Source organism: Amblyomma americanum, chromosome 5 (genome assembly GCF_052857255.1).
Source record: "Amblyomma americanum isolate KBUSLIRL-KWMA chromosome 5, ASM5285725v1, whole genome shotgun sequence".
NCBI lineage: Eukaryota > Metazoa > Arthropoda > Arachnida > Ixodida > Ixodidae > Amblyomma > Amblyomma americanum.
The window spans coordinates 104,938,514-104,965,972 of NC_135501.1; the positions used below are offsets into that span (position 1 = coordinate 104,938,514).

Below are 27,459 nucleotides of genomic sequence, written 5' to 3' on the forward strand. Positions count from 1 at the left end.
GCAGAATTTAGCGACAGCCCAGACAAGGGCGAGACACTCGCGCTCAGTAATGGAGAAATTTTGCTCTGCGGTGGAAAGTAGGCGGCTGGCATAAGCTATGACGCGATCTTGGCCCTGTTGACGTTGGGCTAGCACGGCACCGATCCCATATCCGGAGGCGTCGGTGCGAATCTCTGTGGGAGACGACGGGTCAAAATGGGCTAAGAGGGGCGGAGAGGTTAGCAAATGAACGAGGGAGGAAAATTGAGTTTTCTTGAGGAGGGCCCCAGATAAAGGGGGTGTCGTTCTTAAGAAGGTCGGTGAGGGGGCGAGCGATGCCGGCGAAATCCTTGACAAAACGTCGAAAATACGAGCACAAGCCGACAAAGCTGCGCACATCTTTCGACGACGTAGGAAGAGGAAACTCCTTCACGGCTTAAATTTTGACTGGATCTGGGCGTACACCAAAAGCATCAACCAGGTGTCCGAGAATAATGAGTTGGCGGTGACCGAATTTGCATTTCGATGAGTTCAGCTGGAGTCCGGCGTTACGAAACACTGTCAAAATACTGGGGAGGCGTTCGAGGTGCGTGGAAAAAGTAGGCGAGAAAACCACAACATCGTCTGGGTAGCAGAGGCAGGTAGACCTTTAAAGCCGCGAAGAAGGGAGTCCATCAATCGTTCAAAGGTAGCCGGCGCGTTACAGCGTCCGAATGGCATGACTTTAAATTGGTATAAGCCATCAGGCGTCACGAAAGCGGTGTTTTCACGGTCCGTTTCATCTACGGCAATTTGCCAGTATCCCGATCGAAGATCAATTGAAGGGAAATATTTGGCGCCGTGGAGGCAATCTAATGCATCATCGATCCTCGGGAGAGGATATACGTCTTTTTTTGTGATGCGGTTTAGGTGCCGGTAATCAACGCAGAAGCGCCAGCTGCCGTCCTTCTTTTTTACCAGGACAACTGGAGAAGCCCAAGGGCTTGACGAGGGCTCGATGATGTCTTTTTTGAGCATCTTATCGACCTCTTGATTTATGACGGTGCGTTCAGCGCTGGACACGCGGTACGGACGTCTGTGGAGAGGAGCGGCATCACCGGTGTTTATCCGATGCGTCACCACAGAGGTACGAGTCAAAACACGGGCATCAAAGTCGAAGATGTCGCGAAAAGATGATAAGAGGCACCTAAGATCGTGAGCTTGCATCGCTGGTAGGTCAGAACAGATCATGTCGGCGTAGTCATCCGTTGGTTTCTCTGGTGATGTTGCCGCAGGCAACAGGCATTGATGAGTGGAAGGTAAGCAGCTGTCCACCACTGATATGACACATTCAGCCGCAGGGCACAGCGTGGCGAGTGAGATGCCTTGCGAGAGCGGTTGGATAGACGAGCCAAAGTTCAGAACCGGATGGTACGCACGGTTTGCCGACATTGTAAAGACAGTGTTCGCAAGCGCAATACTTCGCGTGAGGGCAACGTCAAGGTCCGGAGTGACTACATAGGGGCCATCAGGGACAGGGGGAACAGATGAGAAAGAAATGTAAGTTGCGGCTTGAGGCGGTAGACGGACAAAGTCGACAGCACAAAGACGAAGTACAACTGGGGACGGCCACTCAGCAGAAAGAGGAAGGTCCAGCTAAACAACACTGGTGGCGCAGTTGATGAGGGCTGAATGCTCAGACAGGAAGTCGAGGCCAAGAATGACGTCATGAGGGCACTGGTCCAGAACAGAGAATAGAACGGATGTATGGCGGCCGGATATGGTCACACGGGCTGTGCATAGTCCAACCACAGGAGGCGTTCCGCCGTCGGCAACGCGGAGAACGGCTGTGGGTGCAGGGGTCAGTACCTTTCTGAGGCGGCGTCGGAGGGTGGAACTCATGACGGACACGTGCGCGCCCGTGTCGATCAGGGCTCTCACAGGGACTCCATCGACATGAATAGCAAGCAAATGTTGGTGTGCGCGAAGGGCTAAGCGAGGATTTGGGGACTGGGGCTGTACTGCAGCATCACCTCCAGACACTGCAGCGTCTAGGTTTCCGCTTGCGAGCGTCCGTAGGGGCCAGGAGAGGAGCCACGGCGTAGGGGCGAACGAGACTGCCGACGCAGGGGGGACGGGGAGCGGCTGGAGCGGGAAATCTGGCCGTCAACGGTAGCACTCTGCTGGGCTGGAGGGGGCGTGAAGTGGCGGGGCTGGTCATCGTTGTGGTGAGAGCTTAGATGACTGTATGTGCTACGACGAGACCAATAATTGCGACAGTGACGGGAGATGTGCCCAATGCGGTGGCAGAGGAAACAAATGGGTCTGTCGTCGGGTGTCCACCAGTCGTTAGGGTTACGGCGACGTGGCGCGAAGTAGGAAGGTCATTCAGGAGCAATCGCAGTGATGTCGAGCGGTGATGAAGGACGCACAGGGCTGACGGGCTGGAGACCAAGGTTTGCATGCTCTTGACGGACGACGGCTTGTACCATCGAGATGGTGGGCAAGTGGTTGTCGCCATCACGTAGAGGCAGGGAGGCAGGGGACATAGCTTCGAGTTCGCGTCGAATGATGCGGGTCACATTTTCTGGAGGCGCAGGAGTTTGCCGGTGCAGCAGGTCTTCACATGAGGAAATCGCAGCCGTGTTGGGGAGGCGTGTGTACGGCTGACTAATACGTCTGCTTTTAGCTTCCTCGAAGCGGCGACATTCCTTAATAATGCCGTCGACTGTAGTGCAGTTCTTGCAGACGAGCAGGTTGAAGGCGTCGTCGGCGATCCCCTTCAACACGTGACCCACTTTGTCAGATTCGGGCATGTTATTGTCAACTTTGTGGCAGAGGGCCAACACGTCCTGAATGTAGGAAACAGGATTCCGTAGACGTTTGAGCTCTGGACGTGAGCTCCCTCTTAGCGGCGAGTGTTCGGACGAGCGGCCGTCCAAACAGCTCGCGCAGTTTCTGCTTGCAGACGTCCCAGCTGGTCAAATCATCTTCGTGAGTCTCGTACCAGACGCGGGCGGTGTCTTTTAGATAGAAGATGACATTCGCAAGCATAAGAGTCGGATCCCAGCGGTTGTATGTACTCACGCGTTCATACATATTGATCCAGTCGTCCACGTCAACGTTGTCGGTGCCAGAAAATGTCCCAGGGTCACGAGGGCAAGAAAGAACGAGCGATCGATGGCATTGCCGATTGTGATGTTTGCTGGGAGGCGTCTTGGGTCATGGTGAGCGAAGTCAGCTGGCGGCCGCTGCGGAGCTCCGTCTTCGGCAGGCGTAGAGGAAAGCCGCACCTCCACCAAATATGTTGCGGGAAAGAATATATTTACAGTTATTTACAAAAACAAATGAACAGCTACCGGCGGCACTCAGAACACAGCCAGAGATGAGTTCTCGTCTTCTTCCTCGTTCACTCGTTCACTCGCTCAGTGTCGTCGTCGTCGTCTACCCGCTGCAATATCAATCGCGCGACAAAACGCAGGGGAGGCGTTGCCCTACTCGTGAAAAACAAGTATGTCTGATTACTACATTTGCAATGCTGATATTGAAATACCGTGAAATCAGCTCGTGAAACTTTTTCTGTTCTTTACCGCCCCCTCAGGTAAACTTAAACACGTTTTTCAATAACCTTGAGCGCTAATTATTCTTTTTCAATGCAGATAACTTTTCTTCCTGTTTAGCGGGAGATTTCAGCATCGATATGAGCACAATTAGTCCAGCACAGAAACAGCTCTCACTGCTCCTCCAGTCCACTGGTTTCCATAACGCTATCAATTCTCCTGCACACATCACTGCCACCTGCTCTTCGACGCTAGACCTCATGGTCACGAACAGCGAAAATACACACTTCTCAGGCCATATTGCATTAGACATAAGCGACCATTTGGCTTTTTTCTTAAGTTTAGGAAAACAAACACCTTCAAAGGTGATTGTGAAGGCCCGGCGGCAAGTTATTTCGCAAGAAAGGTTTGAACAATTTCGGAGCCACATTTCCTCAGTAAATTGAGACCCCATATACAAATAAAAATCAGCTGAGGGTGCTTATCGAAACTTCCTGGATTTTTGTAGGGCCACATAAAAACGCTCGTAAGCCCTGGATGAGCTGTCGTCTTACACGTGTCGTGAACAAGAAACACAAGATGTTCGCAAAATTCATTAAAACTAAAGATGCTGACATATTGTCCAGGTTTAAGTCGCTACGCAACCGCTTGAATAAAAAAATTAAGGTAGCTAGGACTGCTTAATATAACAACTTATTCGAGTGGCAACTTTCCATCAACCCGAAAGAAAAGTGGATACGCCTAAATTTGCTTTTAAATAGGAACCCACAAAATAGAAACATTACAAGCTTAATAATTGATGGCAAAGAAACATCAGGTACGCATATTGCGAACTCGTTTAATAAATTTTTCTCCGAAGTCCGTCGTAGCCAGTTCAATGCAGGCATCTCTAATTTTCTAGGTGATAAATTAATAGCGTCCATCTTTATAAGGCCAGCGGAAGAAAGGGAAGGTATTAAAATATGCAGAAAACTAAAGGACACTTGTAGTCTTGACGCGCTGTGATGGGAAAGAGGACTGCAGGTTCACATTATCTCAGCGTAAAAGGTCGAAGAAATAATCCCAGGCGGCATGTGGGAAAGAAAGGAAACACTATTGTGAGAAACTAAGAGAAAATGAGGTAAAAACACATAAACAGGAAAGCTGACAAAGAGAACACTCGCGAAAGACAAAGGAAAGGTAGAAGGACAAAGAGGAAGCGTTCACTCAACGTTCGGCGGAACGTCCTCGCATTTCTGAGGCTTGACTGTAAGACCAGCCGCTCGAATGCGCCGAAACAACTCTGTCAAAGTGCGCAAGTGTTGCTCCCAAGTAGCGGTTGCGACTAGGACGTCATCTATATAATGAACTACATCTGGAAGGCCTACTAGGAGTGATCTCTTAAGGTGAGTGAAGATGGCAGACGCGGTCTTGATCCCAAAAGGCATATACCGGAATTGGTAGTGTCCTGACTGAGTCAAAAAGGCAGTAATAGGTAGCGATGTTTCGTCGATAGGAACCTGCGAGTAACTCTTTGTGAGGTCCAGCTTCGAGAAGTAGTTCTTAGTGCCAACCTCCGCGAACATAATGTCCGTCCTCGGGATGGGTTCGGCGTCGGCGACGAGCACACTGTTGATACGCCGGAAGTCGACACAAGTGCGGTATGTGTTATCCGGCTTCTTCACAAGGACCAAAGGTGAATTGTATGGTGAGTGGGAGCGTTCAATGACCCCAGCGCCAACATGTCACTAACTTCTTTTTCCACCACATCCCGCATGGCAAACGGTTGCGGGTACTGAAGAGTATTGATAGGCTTCTTTGTAGTCAGGTCCAAGCGGCATTGAAGAAGGTTGGTCCGCCCTGGAACCTCCGAGAATATATCACCGTACGAAGCCAGCAGCGAGTGCAGCTGGGCCGCCTGGGAACTGTCTAACGCATTAGACCTTTTGATGGCTTCAATGCCGACACCCGGCTTCGCAGCGAAGGTAGGTATAGGTTGCTCCGACTCAACCTCTTCCACGACGACGAATGACGACGCTTGGAGAGCCGTCACCGGCTGACGCTCTTCATACATTTTTAGCATATTGAGATGAAAAAGTTTTTTCGCGTGGCCGACCTCCAGCCAGTTATCAAAGTCGTTCTTCCTGCCGGTCACAATAAAGGGGCCTTTCCAATGCATTAGCAATTTATTTTGCGACGTAGGCAAAAGAACCAGCGCGCGATCTCCAACGCGAAGGTGCCGGCGGGTAGTGCGCCTGTCATAATATAGTTTTTGCGACTTCTATGCCTTCGCCAAGTTGTCATGCGCGAGTCGCAACGTCTCTTCTAGCCTCGCTCTCAAGTCCAGCACGTAGCCTTATGTGGTTCTCGCTGACTCGCTTAGCTGGCCCGCGGTCCAGAGCTCCTTGAGAATCGTCAGAGGTCCTCGAACTTGTCGGCCGTAAATTACTTCAAACTGGGAAAAGCCCAGGCTAGCCTGCGGTGCCTCCCGGTACGCAAAGAGCAGTGGCGCGAGGTAACGGTCCCTAGCTTTGGGCTGTTCTTGAGACAACTTGCGGAGCATGCTCTTTAACGTCCCGTTCAATCGCTCCACCAAGCCATTACACATAGGGTGGTATGGTGTGGAAGACAGATGCCTGATTGCAAGCATTTCATTAACTTCTCTCATTAACGAAGACGAAAAGCTCGATGCACGATAACAGAGGACCTCCCTTGGAAAACCAATCTGTGAGAATATTTCCAGAAGACCCTCTTCCACCGTGGCCGAGTCGATCGCAGGTAGAGGTATCGCGTCGGGATATCGTGTTGCAAAGTCCACCAACGTAAGTATATAGCGGTTTCCCTTGGATGAAGTGGGGCGCAACGGTCCAATCAGGTCTACAGCCACTCGTTCAAATGGTGTATCAATGAGTGGTAGACGACCCAGGGGGGCTCTCCCTACCTTCCCTTTGGGTAGTGTCGGCTGGCATGCGTCGCAAGACCTTACGAACCTCTTGATATCCGCCTGCACTCCTGGCCAATAAAACTCACCGAGCACCCTTTCAGTGGTCTTGCGGATGCCCTGGTGGCCGGAGAGAGCACTTTCATGCGCAAGTGCTAGCACTTGATTCCGCGAATTTTGTGGCACCACAGCCTGCTGTATTGTTTTTCCTGGACAACACTAGAACGAACGGAATAAAATTCTGCCCTCGAAATGATACGTCTAGGCGGTGTTGTTCCTGCTTGGATAAGTCTTGCCAATTTTGCTCCGACACACATCCAGTGTGGTGTCCTCCTCTTGTTTCTTTCGGAAGGTGGGACAGGGCACCTCCCACGCATTGAGGGATTCATCCGTGCGCCAGAGCAACCTTCGCCGTTCCCAGCATGGCAGAGTCTTCAGTCTTTCCCGTCCCCCCAGGGACAGTCAGATGTCTTGGCGGCCCCGTCCCGTTGATGGAAAATGGCTCCTTATTGCCTGGCACGTTCCCAATGATGACGTCGTACAGTGGGGTCTCTAAGCACCGAGCGATGGATTTGCCCGTGAAATATGGCGACGAGATGAGGACCTCCGCCTCTGGGACCTTCAAACTTCTGTCATCCGCCAGGAGTAGAGTAGCTCTATCTCCCGTAAGAGCTGCTTCGGGAACCAGGTCCCTCCGCACCACGATACTGTTAGTGCCGGTATCACGCAAAACAGAAACCGGCTGCCCAAACAGCTCGCCTGCCGTCACAGGCATGCTGACAGTGAATCCAGCTTGCCGGTAACCCACATCCACACTGGCGACATCAGGCCAAACTTCAACAAAGGGCCTGGAAAGATGCATACAACAGGCTGACACCTCGCGGTCTCCTGGGTTCTTTCGCCGGCAAGACTGTGCATCGTGCCCCTGCTTGCGGCAGACCATGCAGTACGGTTGTTTCAGCCGCGCCCTGCAGTCCGAAGCTTTGTGTCCTGCCTTATCGCACAGAAAGCATCGCACCTGTGTCTTGGATCCTGGAGTACTATCCCTCGACGTCCGGCTGTTGGGTTCCACCTTCTCCTTAAAAATGAACAAATTAGTTTCTCGCTGAGCCTCCATAAAATTATCCGCAGCTACTGTGATCTCGTCGACTGTTTTACAGTCTCGTTCACGAATGAATATCGTAAGCCTCGCGTGGCAGTTGTTCAGGAATTCTTCGGTGGCAATCATGTCGCGAACCTCATTGAATGTCTTGCCACGACCACTAATTTCCACCCAACGATAAAAAAAAACTAAACAGTCTCGTAGGGTACTGCCTACCGGTCTCGCGGTCGTGGGGCTTACTGTGGTGAAATTTTTCGCGGTACCCCTCCGCGGTGAAACGGAACCGTTGCGGGAGCGCTAGCTTAGCTTTGGTGTAATCTAGAGAGTGTTCTGGCGATAACCTTCCGAACACCCGAAGAGCTTCTCCCCCCAAGCATAGGCTTAACGCCGTGGCCCTCTTGTCCCTTGGCCAACCTTGACCAGTGGCCACGTGCTGAAATCGCTTGAGGTACGCGTCAAGATCATCGTGCCCTTCATTGAAAACGGGAATGAACCCATGAGGGTTGATGGCCCCAAAGGATACAGCCCTGGTAACGCTTGGTTCAGCATCTGCAAGTCGCTCACAGCCCTCCATAAGCCTCACTCGTAACTCAATCTGAGCCTCTAATGCCATACGCTCCTTTGTGGCTTCACGCTCAGCCGCTCTTTCTTCGCGCACCTTACGTAGCTCTTCCTCCACCCACGCGCGTAACTCGGCGTCATGCAAGCCCATGCGCTCGCCTAAAGCAACCAACTCTGACGCACTCATGCTGAAGAAATAAAGTTCGCTGATCACAGAGGGCAAAAAAACATAAAACCCGCCGTGTCCTATCGCGGACGCCAAATTTGTGATGGGAAAGAAGACTGCAGCTTCGCATTATCTCAGCGTAAAAGGTCGAAGAAATAAACCCAGGCGGCATCTGGGAAAAAAAGGAAACTCTATTGTCAGAAACTAAGAGAAAATGAGGTAAAAACACATAAACAGGAAAGCTGACAAAGAGAACACTCGCGACAGACAAAGGAAAGGTAGAAGGACAAAGAGGAAGCGTTCACTCAACGTTCGGCGGAACGTTCTTCGTCCTGAGTGTGCTCTGTGAAGGTGGTGCGTCATGCGAGGAGGTGTGGCGGGGCGTTGGCGCAATCAAGCTCTCAGGTCGACGCTCTGGTGGACGACAGGGTCAGGTAGTCCGGGCACGCCGTGATGGAGAGAAAGGCAGCCCCCAGGTCTGGTAATAAGGGGATGCCGTGGTGGATAGAAAGGCGGCCCCCAGGTCTGGTAATCCGGGGATGCCGTGGTGGATAGAAAGGCGGCCCCCAGGTCTGGTAATCCGGGGATGCCGTGTGTGGAGAGAAAGGCAGGCCCCAGGTCTGGTAATGCGGGGATGCCGTGGTGGAGAGAAAGGCAGCCCCCAGGCCTGGTAATCCGGGGATGCCGTGGTGGATAGAAAGGCGGCCCCCAGGTCAGGTAGTCCGTGCACGCCGTGATGGATAGAAAGGCGGCCCCCAGGTCTGGTAATCTGGGGATGCCGTGTGTGGAGAGAAAGGCAGCCCCCAGGTCTGGTAATCCGGGGATGCCGTGGTGGAGAGAAAGGCAGCCCCCAGGTCTGGTAATCCGGGGATGCCGTGGTGGATAGAAAGACGGCCCCCAGGTCTGGTAATCCGGGGATGCCGTGGTGGATAGAAAGGCGGCCCCCAGGTCTGGTAGTCCGGGAAGCAGCGGAGAAGACCAAGCGGCGCGTGTTCTGAAGCTGCCGCACAGGAAGGGAACCGCGGTGCCTAGGTCTGGTGGGCCTGGCCCTCGACGACGGCTGTCTAGGTCTGGCAGCCCGGACGTCTGCGTCTAAGGCCCAAGTCTGGAAATTCGGGAAGCCAGCAGATCTTCCCCACGTCCGTCGCCGACCGCGTTCTAACCGTTCTCTCTTCCACGCGGTCTTCGCCACGTTTTCTTCTTTTTTTCTTCCCCTTGAGCGTCTTCGCCCGCCGCAGTGTGGCGCTAGCTTCTGACACGCGCATAATATTCAAAGTCGGCCAGTTGAATACACCCTTGACATAATTACGCCGTGCCTAACCTATATATACAATACCGCACTTATGAAAGCCCAATTCCCAACCGACTTGCAGCTAGCTAGAGTAGCTGTGATTTACAAGAAAGGAGATGCAAACACTCAGGGAAATTATAGGACAGTTTCTGTACTTCCATATTTTTCTAATGGCTTAGAACAACTAATACGTATCCATCTTCACGACTTTTTTCTTAAACACTGCGTAATAACTGAGTGTCTATATGGCTTTACAGAATACAGGTCAACAGAGCATGCGCTACTGGTCCAAAAAGAATGCATATTAAAAATTTTGAGGGGCAGCTCCTAACTCTTGGCATTTTTCTTGATTTTAGCTGAGCCTTCGACTGGCTAAATCACGATATTCTTTTCGCAAAACTGGAGCACTACGGCATAGGAGCGCGTGCTCTTAGACTAATCAAATCATATCTGTGTTCGCGGACTAAATACGTGGCTATTAATCATTCCTCTTCAGAAACCTTAAGGATTTCAAATGGCGTACCTCAGGGTAGCATCCTGGGGCCACTCTTGTTGAACATATATATAAATGATATCCCCAAAATCAGCACACATTCAAAATACGTTATCTATGCAGACGACACCAGCCTGTTCTCCTCTAATGATATACAATGCCTAGCAGATACAGCGAACCGCGCGCTCACATCACCTGCCGCATGGTCATCTGTGAACTCATTAAATATAAACAAAGAAAAAAGCTAAAGCGAGACTCTTCTTTCCTAAAGGAAAACAAGTACTCCATCGTCCTTCCTTATACCTCAGTGGCACTGTCATAAAGTAAGTTGATACCTTCAAATCACTCGGCGTAACATTCAGCAGCCCGGTGACGTGGGATGACCATGTCAATAATCTTACTGTAACACTTTCCAGAATCGTCGGATTTATTTCGCGAAATAGGCATATTCTACCTATCAAAACTGAGATCAACTTGCATTATGCATTTTTTACTCCCACCTCAGCTACTGCCACCTTATCTGGGGCAATACAAAGCTCTCTAACATCTTAAAACTGCAAACCTTACAAAAGAAAATGCTTCGCGCGATTGTGAACCGCGTATGATTCACCGAGTAGGCGTATTTACGTGCATTATAATATTGTACCTGTCAACAATATGTACATGACTAATTACGGGCATTCCATGTTAAACTATATCGTACCAAAGTTCTTGAATAACACATCCTGTGACCAACTAAACACTATGTCGAAATTCCCAATCCGAAAGAGCTTTACTTGAGTCTATCCTTCAGTGATTTCATATGTTTTCATGCCATCTTATAAAGTATCACTTTGTTGAACCTGTGAAATTTCTTGTATTAATCATGTTGATAATTGAGATATACGCCTGTTACTGTCATTTCTTTTCTATATTCTTGTGTATTCTTTGTTTTATTTGATTGTTCTTTGTTTGATGGTTACTGTCGTTCCTGTTCAATATTCTTTCGTATTCTTTGTTTTATTTGGTGGTTGTTTCCGCCTTGTGCTTACAGCTGACTTGTAGGGGTGGTGAGGCCCGTCAAGCGGCGTCTGATTCGCTGCTTTTTTCTCGCCATCCCCAGTTTGTAACCACAAGCTGAAATAAAAGATTTATTTGATTTTATTTTGATAGACCCTTACGCTTCGCTGTCTTGTGCGGTAAAGCTATAACCGAAGTAGGGTCAACTGCATCTGTCTACAAAGGTATACGAAGTCGAGTGAATACTCTTGCTCGCCTGGGAGAGGACTACGAAACCTACCTTCCAGGAGTTCAGGCATGAGCTCCTTGTCAACCATGTTTCAGGAACGAGCACTGCGCTGCCGCTGTGCTCGTTCCTCCACAAGGACATCGGCTGCATACAGGTGATCGTGAACCATCGAATCTAATCTTAGTTCAACTCCGTTCCGAAAATAGCTGTTCTTGACACCTTCGTGTGTGTAGGAAGCCGCATATTTTCAAGGAGCCAATACCTTGTGCTTCAGCACTCATTTATTCAGTCGCAAGCCTGTGCATTCCCTCAACTTTCAGTCGTCAAGCGCTGGTGCTCTTCGGGAGGCGCGGCTAAATGTCATTCCCACGGTGTGGATGTGCTGCGCATCTGAGCTCAGGGCTGCGGTTACCCTGCAAAACAATGCGAAATGAATGTGAGAAAACTACCTTTTGCAATTCGTGTAGGTTTCACGTTTGTGTGGTCGCGACATCGCTATTTCTTTGTTATGCAGAACACCGTCCTAGTGTCTTGTCTGAAGAAAATTTGTCACCTGATTTACTTAAAAGGAACGGAAAAAGATTTTCCATAGACGCGCTTCCAGTTGAAATACTTTGATGAGATAGGAATACCAGAGAGCTTACTGGTGCACCTGCCGCCGTAGGTGAAGAGTGCATGCGGCTAGGGTGACTTCCCTAGTGCAGCCACAAACGCTCGCGACTCTGGTTAGATCGGGAAGACCTCGAATCGCTCCGCGGCAATCCGCGTAACCGTTTAGGTGACGACCCCGTCGCCACTCCGCTTCGCTCACCCCTTCACGCTGTCTCGACACGTGATGTTGGGCCGCGTAGAGACGGAGGGGAAAACTGGTTTACCTCAGCGTGATGTTCCTTAGTGTTCCTTTCCTTATATTTGAAAATAGAGGACGCTACTCACTGGATCAAGCGCATGGGAAACGCGGCCAATCTAAAAAAGTGAATTTTGTTGGGAGTACCTACGAAATTTATCCCGTTAGAAAGTAGTCGATGAGTCTTTCCTTGTAAGCAGTAACTGAATGAACAGTTTTAATATTGTGTTGAGGCTATTTTTTTTCAACCGAACGTGAGTGTTGGCGCTTGAAGGCATCCCACTGAAAGTACCTTAAACTTTGACATGAGCCTCTCTTCACAGCGCCGCCCTTCGTTAGCGAAGCCATCCTGGAGCGTCTCGTCAAAGGTCTCCGCTAGCAGCCAGGAGGTGCCCGCGCCGGCCCCGCAAAGCACAGCTGCCACAGCGTTCGGCACCCACGGTCGCGTCGCGTGACCCTGCAGAAAACGGGATGGGAACGCCACATTGAGCTATGAGCAACGCATGCGAACAAAGCGACAGTGTGGCAGCCCGTAATCTGGTCAGTTCAGCCCACTTCGCAGAACGGCCCTGAGCGGTGTTTTTAAGCGATTTCTTCTTTTACCCTTATACCATTTTTGGGTGATCTTTATTGCAAATTAATACTTTATGCCAGAATGCACGCTATCACAATGAAGGTACAAAAAAGTTAAGGCCATTTTTCCTTACTCGATCAAATGCCTATTATGTGCACTCTCTAGGCGCGTTTTCATTTCGCTTTCTTTTCGAAACAAGGGCCGCAACGTCAAGCTTCTGGCGAAGGTGGGCAAAATCGGTGATTGGGAAGGTTAGAGCTAAAGCACTACACAAAATTCAGAGGGGAACTTTGTTGACCTTAAGTGTGGTTTTGCTGCTAGTGTCGCCGATGTATGGCGAAGATATTGATTAAAGACAACACAACTGTTCGCTTCATGACACTGTCGCTGACGTTCATTAGCGCGCGCACGCTTGGTTGCTGGATACAGGGAACGTACACGTCAGGAGGCGTCTCACATGATTGCTTGTGGAGCGCTCCTCTCGAACGATGGTGGCGCTACTCAATGACATTACACGCATGCGCAGTAGGCTGAAGTGCAGGTGAATTTTCTGCTGGCGGCTTGCGCATGCGCAGTGCATTATCGTATACGAAGTTTCCAGTTACGACATACTACATCAACCACTAGTATTACTAATTAACCAAATATTATTTACCAATAATATTTAACTAATTACTATTCAGCTGTGAGGACACTTGTCTGCTTACGTGGAGGAATGCGAAATCGTGTGTTTTGAGGAAAGGACACAGTAGCTCTCAGATATGAAATCTTGGTGGACACCTCAACCACGTTTGATTAGCAGCTATATTATAACACTTTTTCAGCGAACATCCACGCTGGCGAATGATGAGCCGATAAAGGCTTTCGCTTTAATAATTTGGGGCCTTAAAAGTTGGAGACGACACGCCATGCACAGCGCAAGAGATGGCAGTTAAACACGAGGGTTGACAGGGTAGTGTTCCGTGCTGCAGTGGTCATCGCACATGGTCAGTTTGCGCAGCTGCGGGTTCGAAAGCCAGGCGTGGCGACCTTTATTTTATTTCTGCAGGTCTTGCTGGCTTCACTCAAAGGATTTTTTTTCGTGTTTAGAAGCTTTATTGCTACCGAAGTAAGCGTTGTCAACCCGTCATTATTGATAAAAAATGCGTGGCATATAGTACGACCTCTGGCATATATCCAGTGTAAACAATAAACCTGTCATTCTCTCGTTTGAATATTCAACCTTATCATGACACATTTCGGTTTCACTGTATTTTTGTGCCATGAAGTGACAAAAATACTGAACGCCTCATGGTTAATCACAGTGTTGTAAAGATAGCTTTCTAGTAATACGGTTAAATGACTGACCACACCGTGCGTGTCTAGTATGCCAAAAACTCTGAGAGTAAGCTGCGAGTTCTTTGGAGCAATACGGCATTACCGAATCGCTTGGAATTTTTTACTGAAAAAGCCTTTCTTGCCTCATGAGTGGCGTAGACAGGATGTATCACACTGTAACCAATTCATAGCCATCCATCTGGCAATTGTTTAAATTTTTTTAAAGGAGAAAGCCTTTCATGCCTTATGACGCACCTCATCCATTTTCTCAGGCCTGAGAAGAAGGCTGAGGTCTACACTTGATTTGTTGTCCAGACAAGGCCTTTCGCTGAGGACACCCAATTTTGAAATAAATTATACCATGTGTTTGGCGCATGATAGCCTGAGTAAGTTATGCGGCATAAAACCCAACACAATACAATACTTTACATCCCAGCTGCTCCCAGCCCAGCCCCAAGAATACCTTCAACGCCTGCTGGACGGCGTTAAAGATCTCCGGCCTACTCCACCGCGTCCGTCCCGCCACCATACCATTTTCGTGCACCCTGACCTGGCCACTTCGACCCACGTTTTTGTGCTCCGCGGCGCTGCTGTCCGAGCACCACTCGCACCGGCCTACGACGGACCATTCCGCGTTCTCCGCCGCACCCCGAAAACCGCCACCCTCTTACAGAACGGCCGTGAAGATACCGTCAGCCTAGTCCGCCTTAAGCCGGCTTACGTGGAGACTGCACTAGAAAGTCTCGCATCGCCGCCTTACCTAGTGCTCCAGTGCAATCACCGGCCCTCCGCCCGTTTCGACTTCCAGTCTAGGCGGGGGCCCCTGTAGCGCCCTCTCTTGGGTGGCGCCGGGAAACCGGATAGCGCGCGCCACCCGCCGAAGAAAATAAAGACGACACCTGGCCGTGGCTCGTGCACCCACTGCTCGCAGTTCTGTTCTGGTGTCAGTTCGCATCAGCGGCCTTGTTCCTTCGCTCCTGAGCTACACTCGGAACCTTACGTGGTGGTCAGATCCCGGCACTCCCTCGTGGAACCTAGAGCCAAACTGATATGGTAGTGATCACCATCCTATCATCATCGGTTTCCATCCATCAAGGGCCCGCCGATTATGACGTAGGTGTTCTGTGGTCAATTGGGACACTTTTCGCATCACCCTCGAAGATCTCTTTGCAGTTATGTACGCGACTTGTGGACTGCATGCTTACAAACTGCGCCGAATAAGGCTACTGCTGTCACTGGAACGACGTCAATCGCCCGGTGCCAGATGTGGGTCTGTTTAACATGTGGGCTGCTCGCTAACAAGCGGAGATGGCATCCTCCCACGACTCGACTTGTGCGCAAGCAAGGACAAGGATGAATTACCCTACTGCTAAGGCTCACAGATATGAATGCGATCTCGCGCGGCGGCAGTGGCATGCGTGGTATAAGCAGTTCTCAACAAAGTCATCGAATGCTTCTCTGGCGAACGTTCCGGGAAATGGAACATGGTTCCCGTCGTCCTGACGCAGCGGCCGTAGCATGCTTCCCAGCTAACTTAGCTCCGGATGATTTCTCCAGAGATGCAGCGCGGCAGCTTTTCCTCAAGTATGATGTGTTGTCTCCAAGGGTCATAGGAGCCCCCTTGGCTGCCATGAGACGGCAGAGAATCACTTCCTTGAAACGTTTCTGGTGCACACATGACTTCCATATGCCTAAAATTGGCTTAATCAAGTGTAATTTGTTATTTAATTGGTTGTTCCAAGACGACTGTAATTTTTTTCTTAATTTACGCTGTACTGAGTTCGTGCAATCTCTAAAAGTTATATTAAGTTTTTTATTTCCTTGCCACGAGCTTGCGCTGCTCACTGATCTGCGCTCTCGTTGCCTTTTATTCCGATATGACTCGGGACCCTGCACAGTTTTATGTTTTGTCCTCGAGCTTTGGTTGTTGCTGGAATGGAATCGTAGACACGTCTAGCGTTTCTAGCTTTTTAAGAGAAACAGGATTTCTTGTAAACGTATATATATTTTATCCACTGGGCTGTTTGAATTTTAACGCACCTCAGCCACATTCTCAACCCTGTGAAGAAGGCTGAGGTCTCTAGTTGTTTTACTGGGAGCCTCGAGATCCTTACCCAGCCAAGGATACCTGCTGAGGTTACCCAATCCTCTTGAAATCTTTTAGTAGTATACATTATTTTGTCTAAACACGCACTGAAATGTTGGCGACATTTTTGTACCCAGCCTGGTAGCACCGAAACATTACAGTATTGTTACATTTTGTTATGACGAAATGTTTTTTCAATGTGCTTAATGTCCTTTTTTTCGAAGGTTACTATATTATTACATATAAACGTTCGAATAAGCTTCCCCGAACATTAGTAAAACATGTAAACATAAATGTAACATTCTCGAAAATGGTGAAGCAGCCCTGCACAAGAATGCAGGCCCGCCGGGTGTGTTGGCACACAACTTACAACGTTCTGCAAGAACCAGCAATGATGGTGACACTTCATTTCCACTGCACAGCACAACATACAACTCATATCCACTCACCTCCAAACGGATATCATGGAGTCAAGCTTATACACCCATTACTGAGGGATGTCCCATCAGTGATAGTGGCGAACGGGTAATAACCAGTTTTTCTTACAAAATAATGGGGTTGTGCACGCAATCTAGGGTGAGTACTATCTAAGACATGTGGTTGCAAAGTACTACTAGTTGGAAAGCATCTTTACTCTAAAAATAGTGAGAAATGTTCTTGAAGTCAGTGCTCGAAATATATTTGTAATGTTGTTTCATAGTTTTTACGCTAACATTAATAACGTTTCGAAGACTATATTAAAACAATATTTCTTTAGAACGTTAAAATAGTGTGTTCTATATAACACACGATGTTTTATGATAATTTTTAACGTTATGTAACATTACTGTAATTTCTATAACATTTTTATAACACTTTTCTAATGTTCGGTGCTACATGGGCAATGTTGCTGCTACGTGCTGTTCCCGAAAACCTTACTTGGATGTAAGTCTGAAACATAACGGTGACGTGCCCTACGCAACGTTAAAACCACATTTTGTTCAACTGTGCACTGAAGTTCTTACTTACAGACAACATTCGGGCAACATTCTGATTTTCTTGGGCTGAAATCTTATCTCGACAACCATTAATGGGCTTTGTTATAACATAAACAACGCGGGGAGCACTATGAGAATTCATTTTTCACGCCTGACAACATAGTTTTCATTCAAACATACTCCTGTGAAACTCAATTACTTGCCTTTACTGATAAGCTATACCGCATACTTGACAACCCACCTTGCGCTGACTGCATTTTATTTTACTTTTCCAAAGCCTTTGATAAAGTATGCCATAAATTGCTACTACATAAACTGAGCCATCTTAATCTCGATCCTAACGTCTTCCAATGGATTAAATCTTTCCTTCTAAACCGTTGGCAATTTGTGCATGCTAATAACACTTCAACGATTGCTAACGTGCTATCTGGCGTTCCACAGGGATCAGGCCTTGGACCACTCCAATTCTTAATCTATATTAATGACCTTCCTTCTACCATATCTTCTAACGTTCACCTTTTTGCTGACGATTTTGTAATATTTCGGGAAATAAATAATCGTTCACGTTATTGCTGTAAACTTGCTGTCAAACTGGTGCACTACATGGAATATGAAAGTAAACACTAATAAATGTAAAGCTTTGCGTGTTTCCCGGACATCTAACGCTCTTCCTTCATATTATTTTGATGGCACTCCTCTTGATTAGGTAAAGACATAAGTACTTCGGAATTCATATCGCTAAAAACTTAACAAGGTTTATTCATATTGACTACGTGATTAATAACGCTAACCGCATGTTAGGATACTTACGCCGCAATTTCTCTACCGCTCCCTCATCCCTTAAACCTCTACTCTACAAAACACTCATACGTACTAAACTAGAATACGCAGCATCAATATGGGACCCTACGCATGAAAATCTCACATATTCATTGGAATTAGTCCAAACTAATTCCGTTCGCTTCATTCTTTCAAATTACAACCGTACGGCAAACATCACAGCTATGAAATCTAACGTCTCACTACCACCGTTACAATCTCGCCGCAAAATTGGTCGCCTAACACTATTTCACAAGCTATATCATCACGTTGCGCTTCACAACTATTTCATGTCACCCCCCGAATACATTTCACGTCGCATCGATCACCGCCACAAGATTGGCATCCCAACATGCCACACCAAATCTTTTCAGTCAAATCTTCCCCGCACATCCGTGGAATGGAACCGCCTTCCCCCTGATATTGCAGCCATTCCCGATAAAATCTTTCATGACGCTATAGCTAATATTGTTTATTCCGAAGAAAGTTGATTGTGTGTTTATCTGCTTTCACTGTATTGTATACACTATTTCTATACTATTCATGTTTTCTGGATGTTGTTTGTTTTATTCTGGAGGAAATTTATTTTGTAGTACCTATTTCCACTGTATTCTATTTCATTGTTGTTTATCCTAATTAACCCACTCCCCTATGTAATGCCTTTTCCCCTGAGGGTACATTGAATAAATAAATAAATAACTATAAATTAATCTTTTTGCATAAGTGAAGTCCACGTCGTGACTCATGTACACTGTTTTTGTGGACACCATTCCAAAAAAAAAGGATTAAAGATGTATTGTCTACTTCTTTAACGTCCACTGAGCTGTTACAAGGGCGCCATCTAGCCGCGGCCGGGAACGGACCCGCATCCTCAGCTTAGCAGCCATTTTTCTTGGCTGCGGAGCATCCATCAAAGCTGGCACTTGTCGCCAGGTCGAATACGCGCAAGTATGCCGTACCAGGTCGTCGAAGAAAGGGGCCAAGGCCGAGCCCAGCCATCCCAGTGTGCTGCTGAAGCCCATAGCGACCGAGCGCACTATGGTCGGGTAGGTCTCGCACAGGTGGACACGCATCACGGCACCGCTCGCCGACGCGCCCACTTTGCCCACCATGAGCAAGGCCAACCGCACCCACGAGTACTCTGCAGAGCACAAGTCGTAGCATTTCAGCGCGAATCTATGTTACTCTACTGCTCGTAGTCACTTTTCCAGGCAACAGCAGGAAGCAGGATGACGCGTCACTTTAATCGAACTTTGTATTAGAACCTTGATTATATGCGTCTTGCGCAGAAAGTCTATCACTGAATGAATCTGCGTACCTACCAACGTTGCTACTAATAAGCATCGCGAGAATTCAACTCAGTACATCCAGTCTGAACATTGCCTATGCAAGCTTCGAATGCTTTCGATATATTCTATACCTGGAAATGTGATTTCTGCGCGTTATAGACTGGTTTCTAACATAAAACGGGGATATTCGGAAAAGTAATGTGGTGAGTATGTCCACACGGTCACATAATTTGGCAGTCAGCGAACATGATCCAGAAATGGACACATCTGGCAGCGGAAAAGAAAAACATTCTCTATCTGCGGTCATTGCTTTTGAGTTGCACTACAACAGCATTTATTGTGTTGTCATTGCACCGCTGGCACATGATGCTGGAAGATGCTAGCCAGATTTGTCAACTGTAGACATACCTGTTGCGCTGACCTTTCTTAGAGACGGTCAGTAATATCTACACACAAATGCCATTGCCAACTCTAAGCGTTTGAAAACAATCACATAGCTGTTTACGGCAGGCTGTTCGCTTTAATAGCACTGAATGTAGTGCGTACGTACATACGTTGCTCTCCTCGCATTGAAACATTTTCCCTAAAATGTGCCATCTTACCAGAATTAAATGATAGCACTGCCTATGAATAGAATTTTCACCGTGTTGCATTCAATGAGTAACTAGTTTTAGTCACGTCTCTAGATAAAGGGTCCTCGCACATGCTTACTGATCGATGTTAGGCTTCACCCTTGAAGTGCAACAGGTTTGAGTGCTTGCATTTCAATACGGCCCGGAAGTACATGTGGCCAAAAGAATAAACGTCACTCATTATTGCTTTCTTTGTAAGTAAGGGTTACAGATTTCTTTCCCACGCCCCTCTATACCTTACCTGTTGACTGCTCTGGCACTGGCCAGAAATAGATTATCCGCCCGCCATTATCTTTTCTGCCACATGGCTTCATAAAACGATATTCCGCTAACACTTGTTTAGTATTGCTGCAGCTGGGGTATTTGCTCCTTCAGCAAAACTGCATTATTATTTGCATAAGACACCTATTTTTACTAGGAATTCAAAGTAATGTGCCTGTTTTTTTTATGGCTGCCTTAATGGTCTGGCAGAAAAACATCTATGCAGCTCCTGCTGCTCTGGCAGCTTTCCTCTTGAAGGCTAGTGGTCATTTTACCTCCGGAAGGCCAATGCCACTGACCTCAAAGATAAGTCTGTGAAGAGAAACACGAATTAATGCATACTTATTGCATACTTGCAACCTGGTGTACACCGGTGCATTGTTTTTTTCCTCCTATCGGTAATTACCTCTCGGTACACGTTCACAGCCCCTTGTTTGTTTGGCCTGCCATAGTGCTTTGCTTCTGTGGAAACTTGTAGAAGATATAGGATTCTTCTGAGTACACCATCAAGCTTGAAGTATCTCAGGATGCTCTTACACACCAATGGCGCTACATACCGAATATTCTCAACATGCCATGTCTGACTTTCTGCTTGGTCTGTCGTCGCTTCAAGAATGGCATCTTGGACGGTAATCGTCTTAAGGCGTCGTAAGCAACCAGCCGTCTCTATCGGAAAGTCCAGTGCCGCAGGGGGCCAGCGTTTCAGTGCCATACATGACTATCGTACCGGTGTGCTGCTGATACTGGTGTTTTGGTATGGTTCGGAATTTATCGTCGTTAGCGAGCCCGTTCTGCCCAGAACGTGTTGCAGTGTTGCACGTACTTTTAGGTAATGCAGTTTAAACCAAAGTATATGTCACATCGGAGAAAGCCGATATAATTACTGATAAGTGCCAGTCCCATGCGGTAAAAACTTTGTGGTGAAGTTTGCCTGTCGGGCGATCTCAAGTAAATCTGCAGCCGCTGCAGAGGAGAAGAGATGGTCTAAGCAGACGGAGCTTGCATTTCACGCGAAGAGAACGAACAGTGCCTTTGTTCAAGTCTGGAACTTTCCGCTTTTTACTAGATGCAGCAGTGCGTTGTTTTTTTTCTCCCAAAGTCGGCTAACTGGTGCACGGTCACAGCGCCTGCGCGTGCAGCAATGAGGTAGCCCAGTGCAGTTTCAGCGTGGCCCCGTTTTAGCTACCACGGTCTGGGTAAAATCGCGTTTTTTTATGTGACCCAAGAATTTCCAGCGCGGCTCAGCATGCTCACAGTGGAACCAGTGTCCATCCCAGTGATAACCAACGACCTGCATATGTCCAGGAGAAAGCCAGTGTTGTATATATGGCTTAGTGCTGGAACGCACTGAAAGGCACGGGTTTTTCCGAAAGGGTTTGCTGCGACTGCACTCTACATAAGATGAAGTGCACTTCACCGGCCGGCACTATCCAGAGGGCGACCATGACGACCGCCGAGATCCACATGCTGCCGCAGATGGTGCGTCTCCGGCGGCAGTACTTGATGAGCAGCGCGTTGGTCAGCCTCGCCGGGTACTCCGACGACGCGCCGATGGTGAAGGTCACGTACGGGTCGCCGCCCACACCTGCCGTGGACACCGTCGTCTGGTACCACACCAAATTGTTGACGATCCTGGCGGTGGACATTCGCAGATCAGTGCACGCCAGCCGTCGCACCGTGTGCAAGACAGCTGCGGAGTTGTGCACTGACATCGCACAGCACACGGGCGCCTTAGCGTTTTTCCTCCATAAAAACGCAGCCGAGAGTTGACTTCAAAACAGATCTGAAACTGGCCAGTTTATTTGCCTGCGACACTATCCCTATCCACTCGGCGTCGTTAGTGCTTGAGAGGTGGAGTAGTAGTAGTAATAAGTGGTTTTTATTAAAATAATAAAAATGAAGTAAAAGATTTTTGCTACCCCCGGCACCCGCCATCGAGCACAGCAAAAGCGGCCAAACTTTCGCAAATATCCCACCGATATTCTGCATCTTATTCGTGTCAACAGATGGCCACATTTTGCCGCATGATGGTGGTCTCTCTTAACAGAGGACAAAAGAGCGTAAGGGCTCACATAAGAGACGTGTGTTTGGTCCGCATGCGCTTTTTTGTTTCTGTGCTTCTTTTTTGTGCCCCATTATTTGCTCCGTTTTAATATTTATAGAATCTCGTATCAACGAGCCCCCACCGCAATATTTTAGCTGACGCCGCTCCCTCCACTGTGGTTCATTTTTTTTACGTACCTTCTGTCAGGCAGCGCGAATATTCCAGGAGATTCTTAAAAAAAATGCGGACGGCTACAGGTCCTTTGCATACCCAGTTGGAAACACACTTTAAACCGAGTTTTTTTTTTTCATTTCACCGATTTTTTTTTTGCTGTACGCTCGGAGGTTAAATCGTCTGTCTCTTTTTTTTTTCTGGCGGGGGGGGGGGGGGGGTGCAGGTGCAGTCTCCTACTCCAATACCACCGTAAGGCAGGGTGACATATGACGTCGTTGATGATGTCAGATTCGATTACTGGATGGAAATAAATAGCCTGGTGCTAAGTTCAAAATGTGTCGCCAGATGTTCTGCACTTGTCTAGAGTGTATCTTTCCTCCCTACCTCTATTCTTTCTTACTATCGCTCCAACTTTTCATTCTCTCTCCCTGTCCTTTTTCTCACGTTAGCCGCAGCTCAGGTACTTCAAGTTTCGATGGCAGATGCCGCGGCTAGCAACATCTTTTCCTTCCATTGTTATTTAACTAATAGTCACTAACAACATGTGGCGTCATCAGTCATGATCTAAAGAGTGGTTTGGTGAAGCATATAATGTCAATGATTACACAATATCGAGTCAGAATCATTAGTCATCTGTTATTGATTTCTTTGATTAACGGTGTCGCTTTAATTTGAATTTGACTTTTATATGCTTTTGACAATAGAGCCATGGAACACAGGCAAAAGGCGGTAACAAAGACCTCCTGACTAGGCCCCTGCACCTTCATAACTCGGCAACACAAGCACAAGTGCTGGCACAAATTGCCATATAACAATCTGTTATAAAAGTCATTTGGTTTACAAAATAAATAGACTGTGTCACGACGAGTTCCAAAATATGCATGACTTACTGATGAAAGTGCACAAATCCCTCTCGCGTAAATTCATTGACATCCCGTAATAAGCACAAACAAAGCACTAGCACTCAAGGAAACCGTCAGAAAGTCTTACAATCCGCCTTTTTCATGTTCCTGTGCTGCCACCTCGCGTACAGCGCTGGACGCTCATCGGAAGGGTACTGTGCGCCCAACCCGGCCGGAGTGAGTGCCGCTGCGGAGCACGTTTTGTAGGAATCTGTCAACGATGGCGTGTCCTGGGCAGCACCTGGTGCCTGGAGAATTTGTAGGATTGACTGGTGGCTGTGTGCGAAGTCCGAGGCAGGCTGCTGAGCCCACCGAAGAGCAAATTCTTCAGTATCTACGATCATGCGGCATGCGATGCGATCGCCAGCTGAGCAAGGGCCGCCGCTTCAGAGATGAAGGCTACATTCGGAACATAATGTTCAATGAAATATCCCCGATCAGTGAGAATGGCGTTTTCCACTGTATATGCCTGCCATCCATAAAAGGTGGATACTACATCGTGCACGCCGTAGCACAGAAAACGACTGGGGACCACAGTTTTCACAATCCCGCCGCGGTGGCTGAGTAATTATGGCGCTCGGCTGCTGGCCCGAAAGACGCGCGTTCGATCCCGGCCGCGGCGGCAGAATTTCGATGGAGGCAAAATTCTAGAGGCCCGTGTACTGTGCGATGTCAGTGCACGTTAAAGAACCCCAGTTAGTCAAAATTTCCGGAGCCCTTCATTGCGGCGTCCCTCATAGCCTGAGTAGGTTTGGGACGTTAAACCCCACTAAACCAAACCAAGCCAAGTTTTCACAAGCAATCGTTGTGCTCAAGCGCTTCCGAATAGCTACACGAGCGCTAAAAGCACAAGCGTACTCGCAACATGGCAGCTCTGCTAGCATTTTACTTTATTTTCCCACAGCACACCGCTGCATAAGTTAAACAAGCATGCGCGTCCATAAAGACGTACGCGACAAGCGCACATTGAGCCATTCCGACGAAACCACGCAGAACTTTTCATCATGGATATGATGCGAACACACGCATAACGCACCTTCTGCTTCTACTGCCTCTTAATACATGACACGTACCCACATGGGGACATTGGCCAAGATGTAGTGGCATAAACAAGGAAATTTCCTTAGGAGATTACGACAAAATTGTAGCACCATGCGTGAATGCTCTCGTAGCTTCTTTTTCGTTGTCCGCTCCACCGCGCGTTGAAAGCGGCTCACAGCACTTGCCCATTTGGCCTTCTTGCTTCGGAAAGCAAAAAGCGTCGGAACGAAGTCTGGGTGCCGCGGTGACATTCGAGGCCTTCCTGCCAATCAATAAAACATTTCGTGATGGACTGCACACGCATTTAACCACAGTACCTCGTCCGCACCTGTCACAAAGTGGTTCCCGCACAGTCTTGACGGTGCCCAATGGCGGCCACGATCGTCGAGCCGGCGAACGGCTTTATCCACGCTTCGCGTCGAAGGCGGTCCCGGGAAGCTTTCGGAAAGCGAAAAAATCCGAGTTCGCTTCCCTTTACATATTGGGCAATGCAGCTGTATGCAACACGTGTTGTAGGCATTGCCAAATGCGTCGCACAGAACGCCCGACGGCTGCAGTAACGCACCCCACGTAGGAAGCCGGTTTGTTTACACTTCCACGGCCGGTCTCGTGTGGCGCGCGACTCTTCCAATATGTTTCGCGTCACCGCTGCCAGGGGATGGGCGCATGCGCAGTCGCGTCGTGAAAAAGGCGGATTGTGCGAAAAATAGGATTTACCTCTCTTCATTAAAGCAGCCAGAGAAAAAGGGTGATCGATTATTTCAGTTAGGGCAGGATAAGTACTCATAAAATTTTGGATCCGTCAATGAAGTAATTGTATTCCGTAGTTTGTTCTAATTTAGGGTTTCAAGGAGGAATTACACCTTACCTCCTTAGGTGGTTCTTTCTCAGAAAAGGCAGAAAGGAACAAATCACGGTTTCTGTTCATATCTGAATTGATTTTCAGAAAGCCGTTGATAGTAGAGAACACAATAAAAGGAACAACAAAGGAGGAGCATCAGTGTTCAGTATCTCATCTGTTTCTAAGAATTCGTTAGGCATGTTCGTATGTACATAAATTATCAAAATAGTAAGGCTCTCTTTTGCATACCAAATAAGTTTTTTAAATTAGATCGAGATGTGGCACCCCTGACTAGAGTGCAATAATGCCAGCGGGAATGTAATAAAGCAAAATACGGATGGCGTTTAAATTTCTGAGGAATATATTACTTATATTTTAAACAATGGCGGTAAATGACTATTGTCATTAATCAGGGTGACTTACTTATTTAATTATTTGTACTAATTAGTGAGCCCATGTGACGTCATATGAATGCGACCACATCCATACATCTGGTGACATCACGTCTAGAACCAAAACAAGTACAGCAAGAAAATAGTGCACATCGTCCAGTGCTAGCATCGGAGATCGCAAAGTGGCGGTCCGATCTTAACGGAGTGCCTAAGTAAGTACAGAAAGGCGCCGACTCGGAGACGCGAATGTCGCGGCAGACGCTGCTGTTTTCGCATTTCTCCAATGAAGTCTCTGCACTCATCTTCAAGTTTTTTTTTCCTCACCTAGTGTTTCAAAGCCTATTGCTCAGACGGCACAATGAACGTTGCTGTTTCGGATTTTCGGGCTACACTGATCCACTGGGCTGATTTGTGTTCTTGCGTGAATGCTCGTATGAAACGTGTATGCATTAACCGGTTACACATCGATGTTGTGTTACAGTCCACAAAACTGGTGCCCGTTTTGCCAAAAATAACGGAGCAGTATATAGTTGAATTGCACATCTAAAGACCAAAATGTCTCGAAAGGCAAAGACTTTCGGCTAAAGGCGAAGACATGATATTGCCAATATACCAAACACTCCTGAAATAATACTATATGCGGACGACACAACTGTGGTTTTGAGTGGAGAACATATTGAAACTATAGTTCAGAAATGCAATCTTTGGCTGGACGAGCTCTCTGTTTGATTAAGCGCTAATAGGTTAAAATTAAATGTCAATAAAACAAAGTGTGTATCCTTTAAAACTAAAAACAAAGTTATAGATATGGAACAAAGTATTATTGTTAGAAATAATGTTATTCAACGTGCTAAGTGTATTTGGTTCCTCGGAGTCATATTTAATGAAAACTTGTTGTGGAATGACCACATAAACTCTGTACGATTGAAAGTAGCATGCTCCATTGGGATCATCAATAAATTTACGTCTATTCTTTCAATGTGGTTAAAAAAATTTTACTTTGCGTTTGTGCAATCTCATCTTCACTACTGCCTTCTAGTGAGGGGCAGCACATCGGGCACAAATTTGAAATCACTCTTTTTGCTACAAAAAAAGAGCGATCAGAGTCATTGCAGGTATTTCTTATCTAGAGACCACAGTTCCATATTGGGGTAGCTTAAAAATATTAAGTATTTATAAACTAAATACATCGCGGCTTGCTAGTCATGCTGCCCACTTGTTTTACAGAGGTACACTTTCACACATCACGCACACTGACCAACACCAAAAATACCAGCTAAGAGATTAATGTACCAGGTCACCCACAATAAGAACAAATTATGGCTCTCAAACTACGAGATACCAGATAATAGTTCTTCTAATTTCTAACTAACACATAAAGGATCTCATCCATAAATACAGAAATGAACGCCTATTTAGGAAAAAAATTACAGAAATGCATTTAGTAGAACCCTAGCTCATAAACCTAAACTCGTGAATATGCTTCTAATCAATGATATAATTGACTACTTATTTTGTTTCATTTTTAACATGTCTGTGGTAATGTTGCCTTTGTAATTAGTTTGTGCTAATTTATATGTTACATGATACGCTGTGTTGCTGTGCCAGGTGCACCAGGGGGACGGGCCTCGTCAGGCTTAATATGCCTTTTACCCTCCCCTCAAGCATGTACACATGGTTGGAATAATAACTTACTTACTTACTAAGGTTATCATTAGCTTACAATCATGTACGAACAAACCTCGTATCTCGGTTACTTTTGGGAAAGGCCGTACTATCGGGGTAAGAATGACCGCTGGCTTGCAGAGCTGCAGACAAAAGTAAACGGAGCACGCCACACAAGAAAAAACGTCAGCGCCGCCTAGCCGACCCTGGGGAAAGCTCAAAATTGCCAAGCGCATGCGCACGCCCCAACCAGCGCGACCCCAACATTGCTCCACATGCCTCCCATTCACCGGCGTCTATATCGCGCTGGTGAATTTTA

The 27,459-nt window shown here is 47.6% G+C and overlaps 1 protein-coding gene across 7 annotated transcripts in view; it reads right to left on the bottom strand.

Moving 5' to 3' along the window:
- Window positions 1–11,523: 11,523 nt before the first annotated feature.
- The window catches only part of LOC144132589 (organic cation transporter protein-like), a 29,805-nt gene continuing 13,869 nt past the window's right edge, over window positions 11,524–27,459 (bottom strand). For 5 of the 7 annotated variants that reach the window (XM_077665086.1, XM_077665085.1, XM_077665082.1 and 2 more), the window contains 4 exons: window positions 21,499–21,713; window positions 18,859–19,040; window positions 12,419–12,583; window positions 11,524–11,692 (listed from right to left, as the gene is read on the bottom strand). In XM_077665086.1, the coding sequence (XP_077521212.1) occupies window positions 11,633–11,692; window positions 12,419–12,583; window positions 18,859–19,040; window positions 21,499–21,713 (622 nt within the window). In that variant the 3' untranslated portion in view covers window positions 11,524–11,632. The remainder of the gene's footprint in view (window positions 11,693–12,418; window positions 12,584–18,858; window positions 19,041–21,498; window positions 21,714–27,459) is intronic. The other 2 variants (XR_013314871.1, XM_077665083.1) reach the window with 2 other exon arrangements.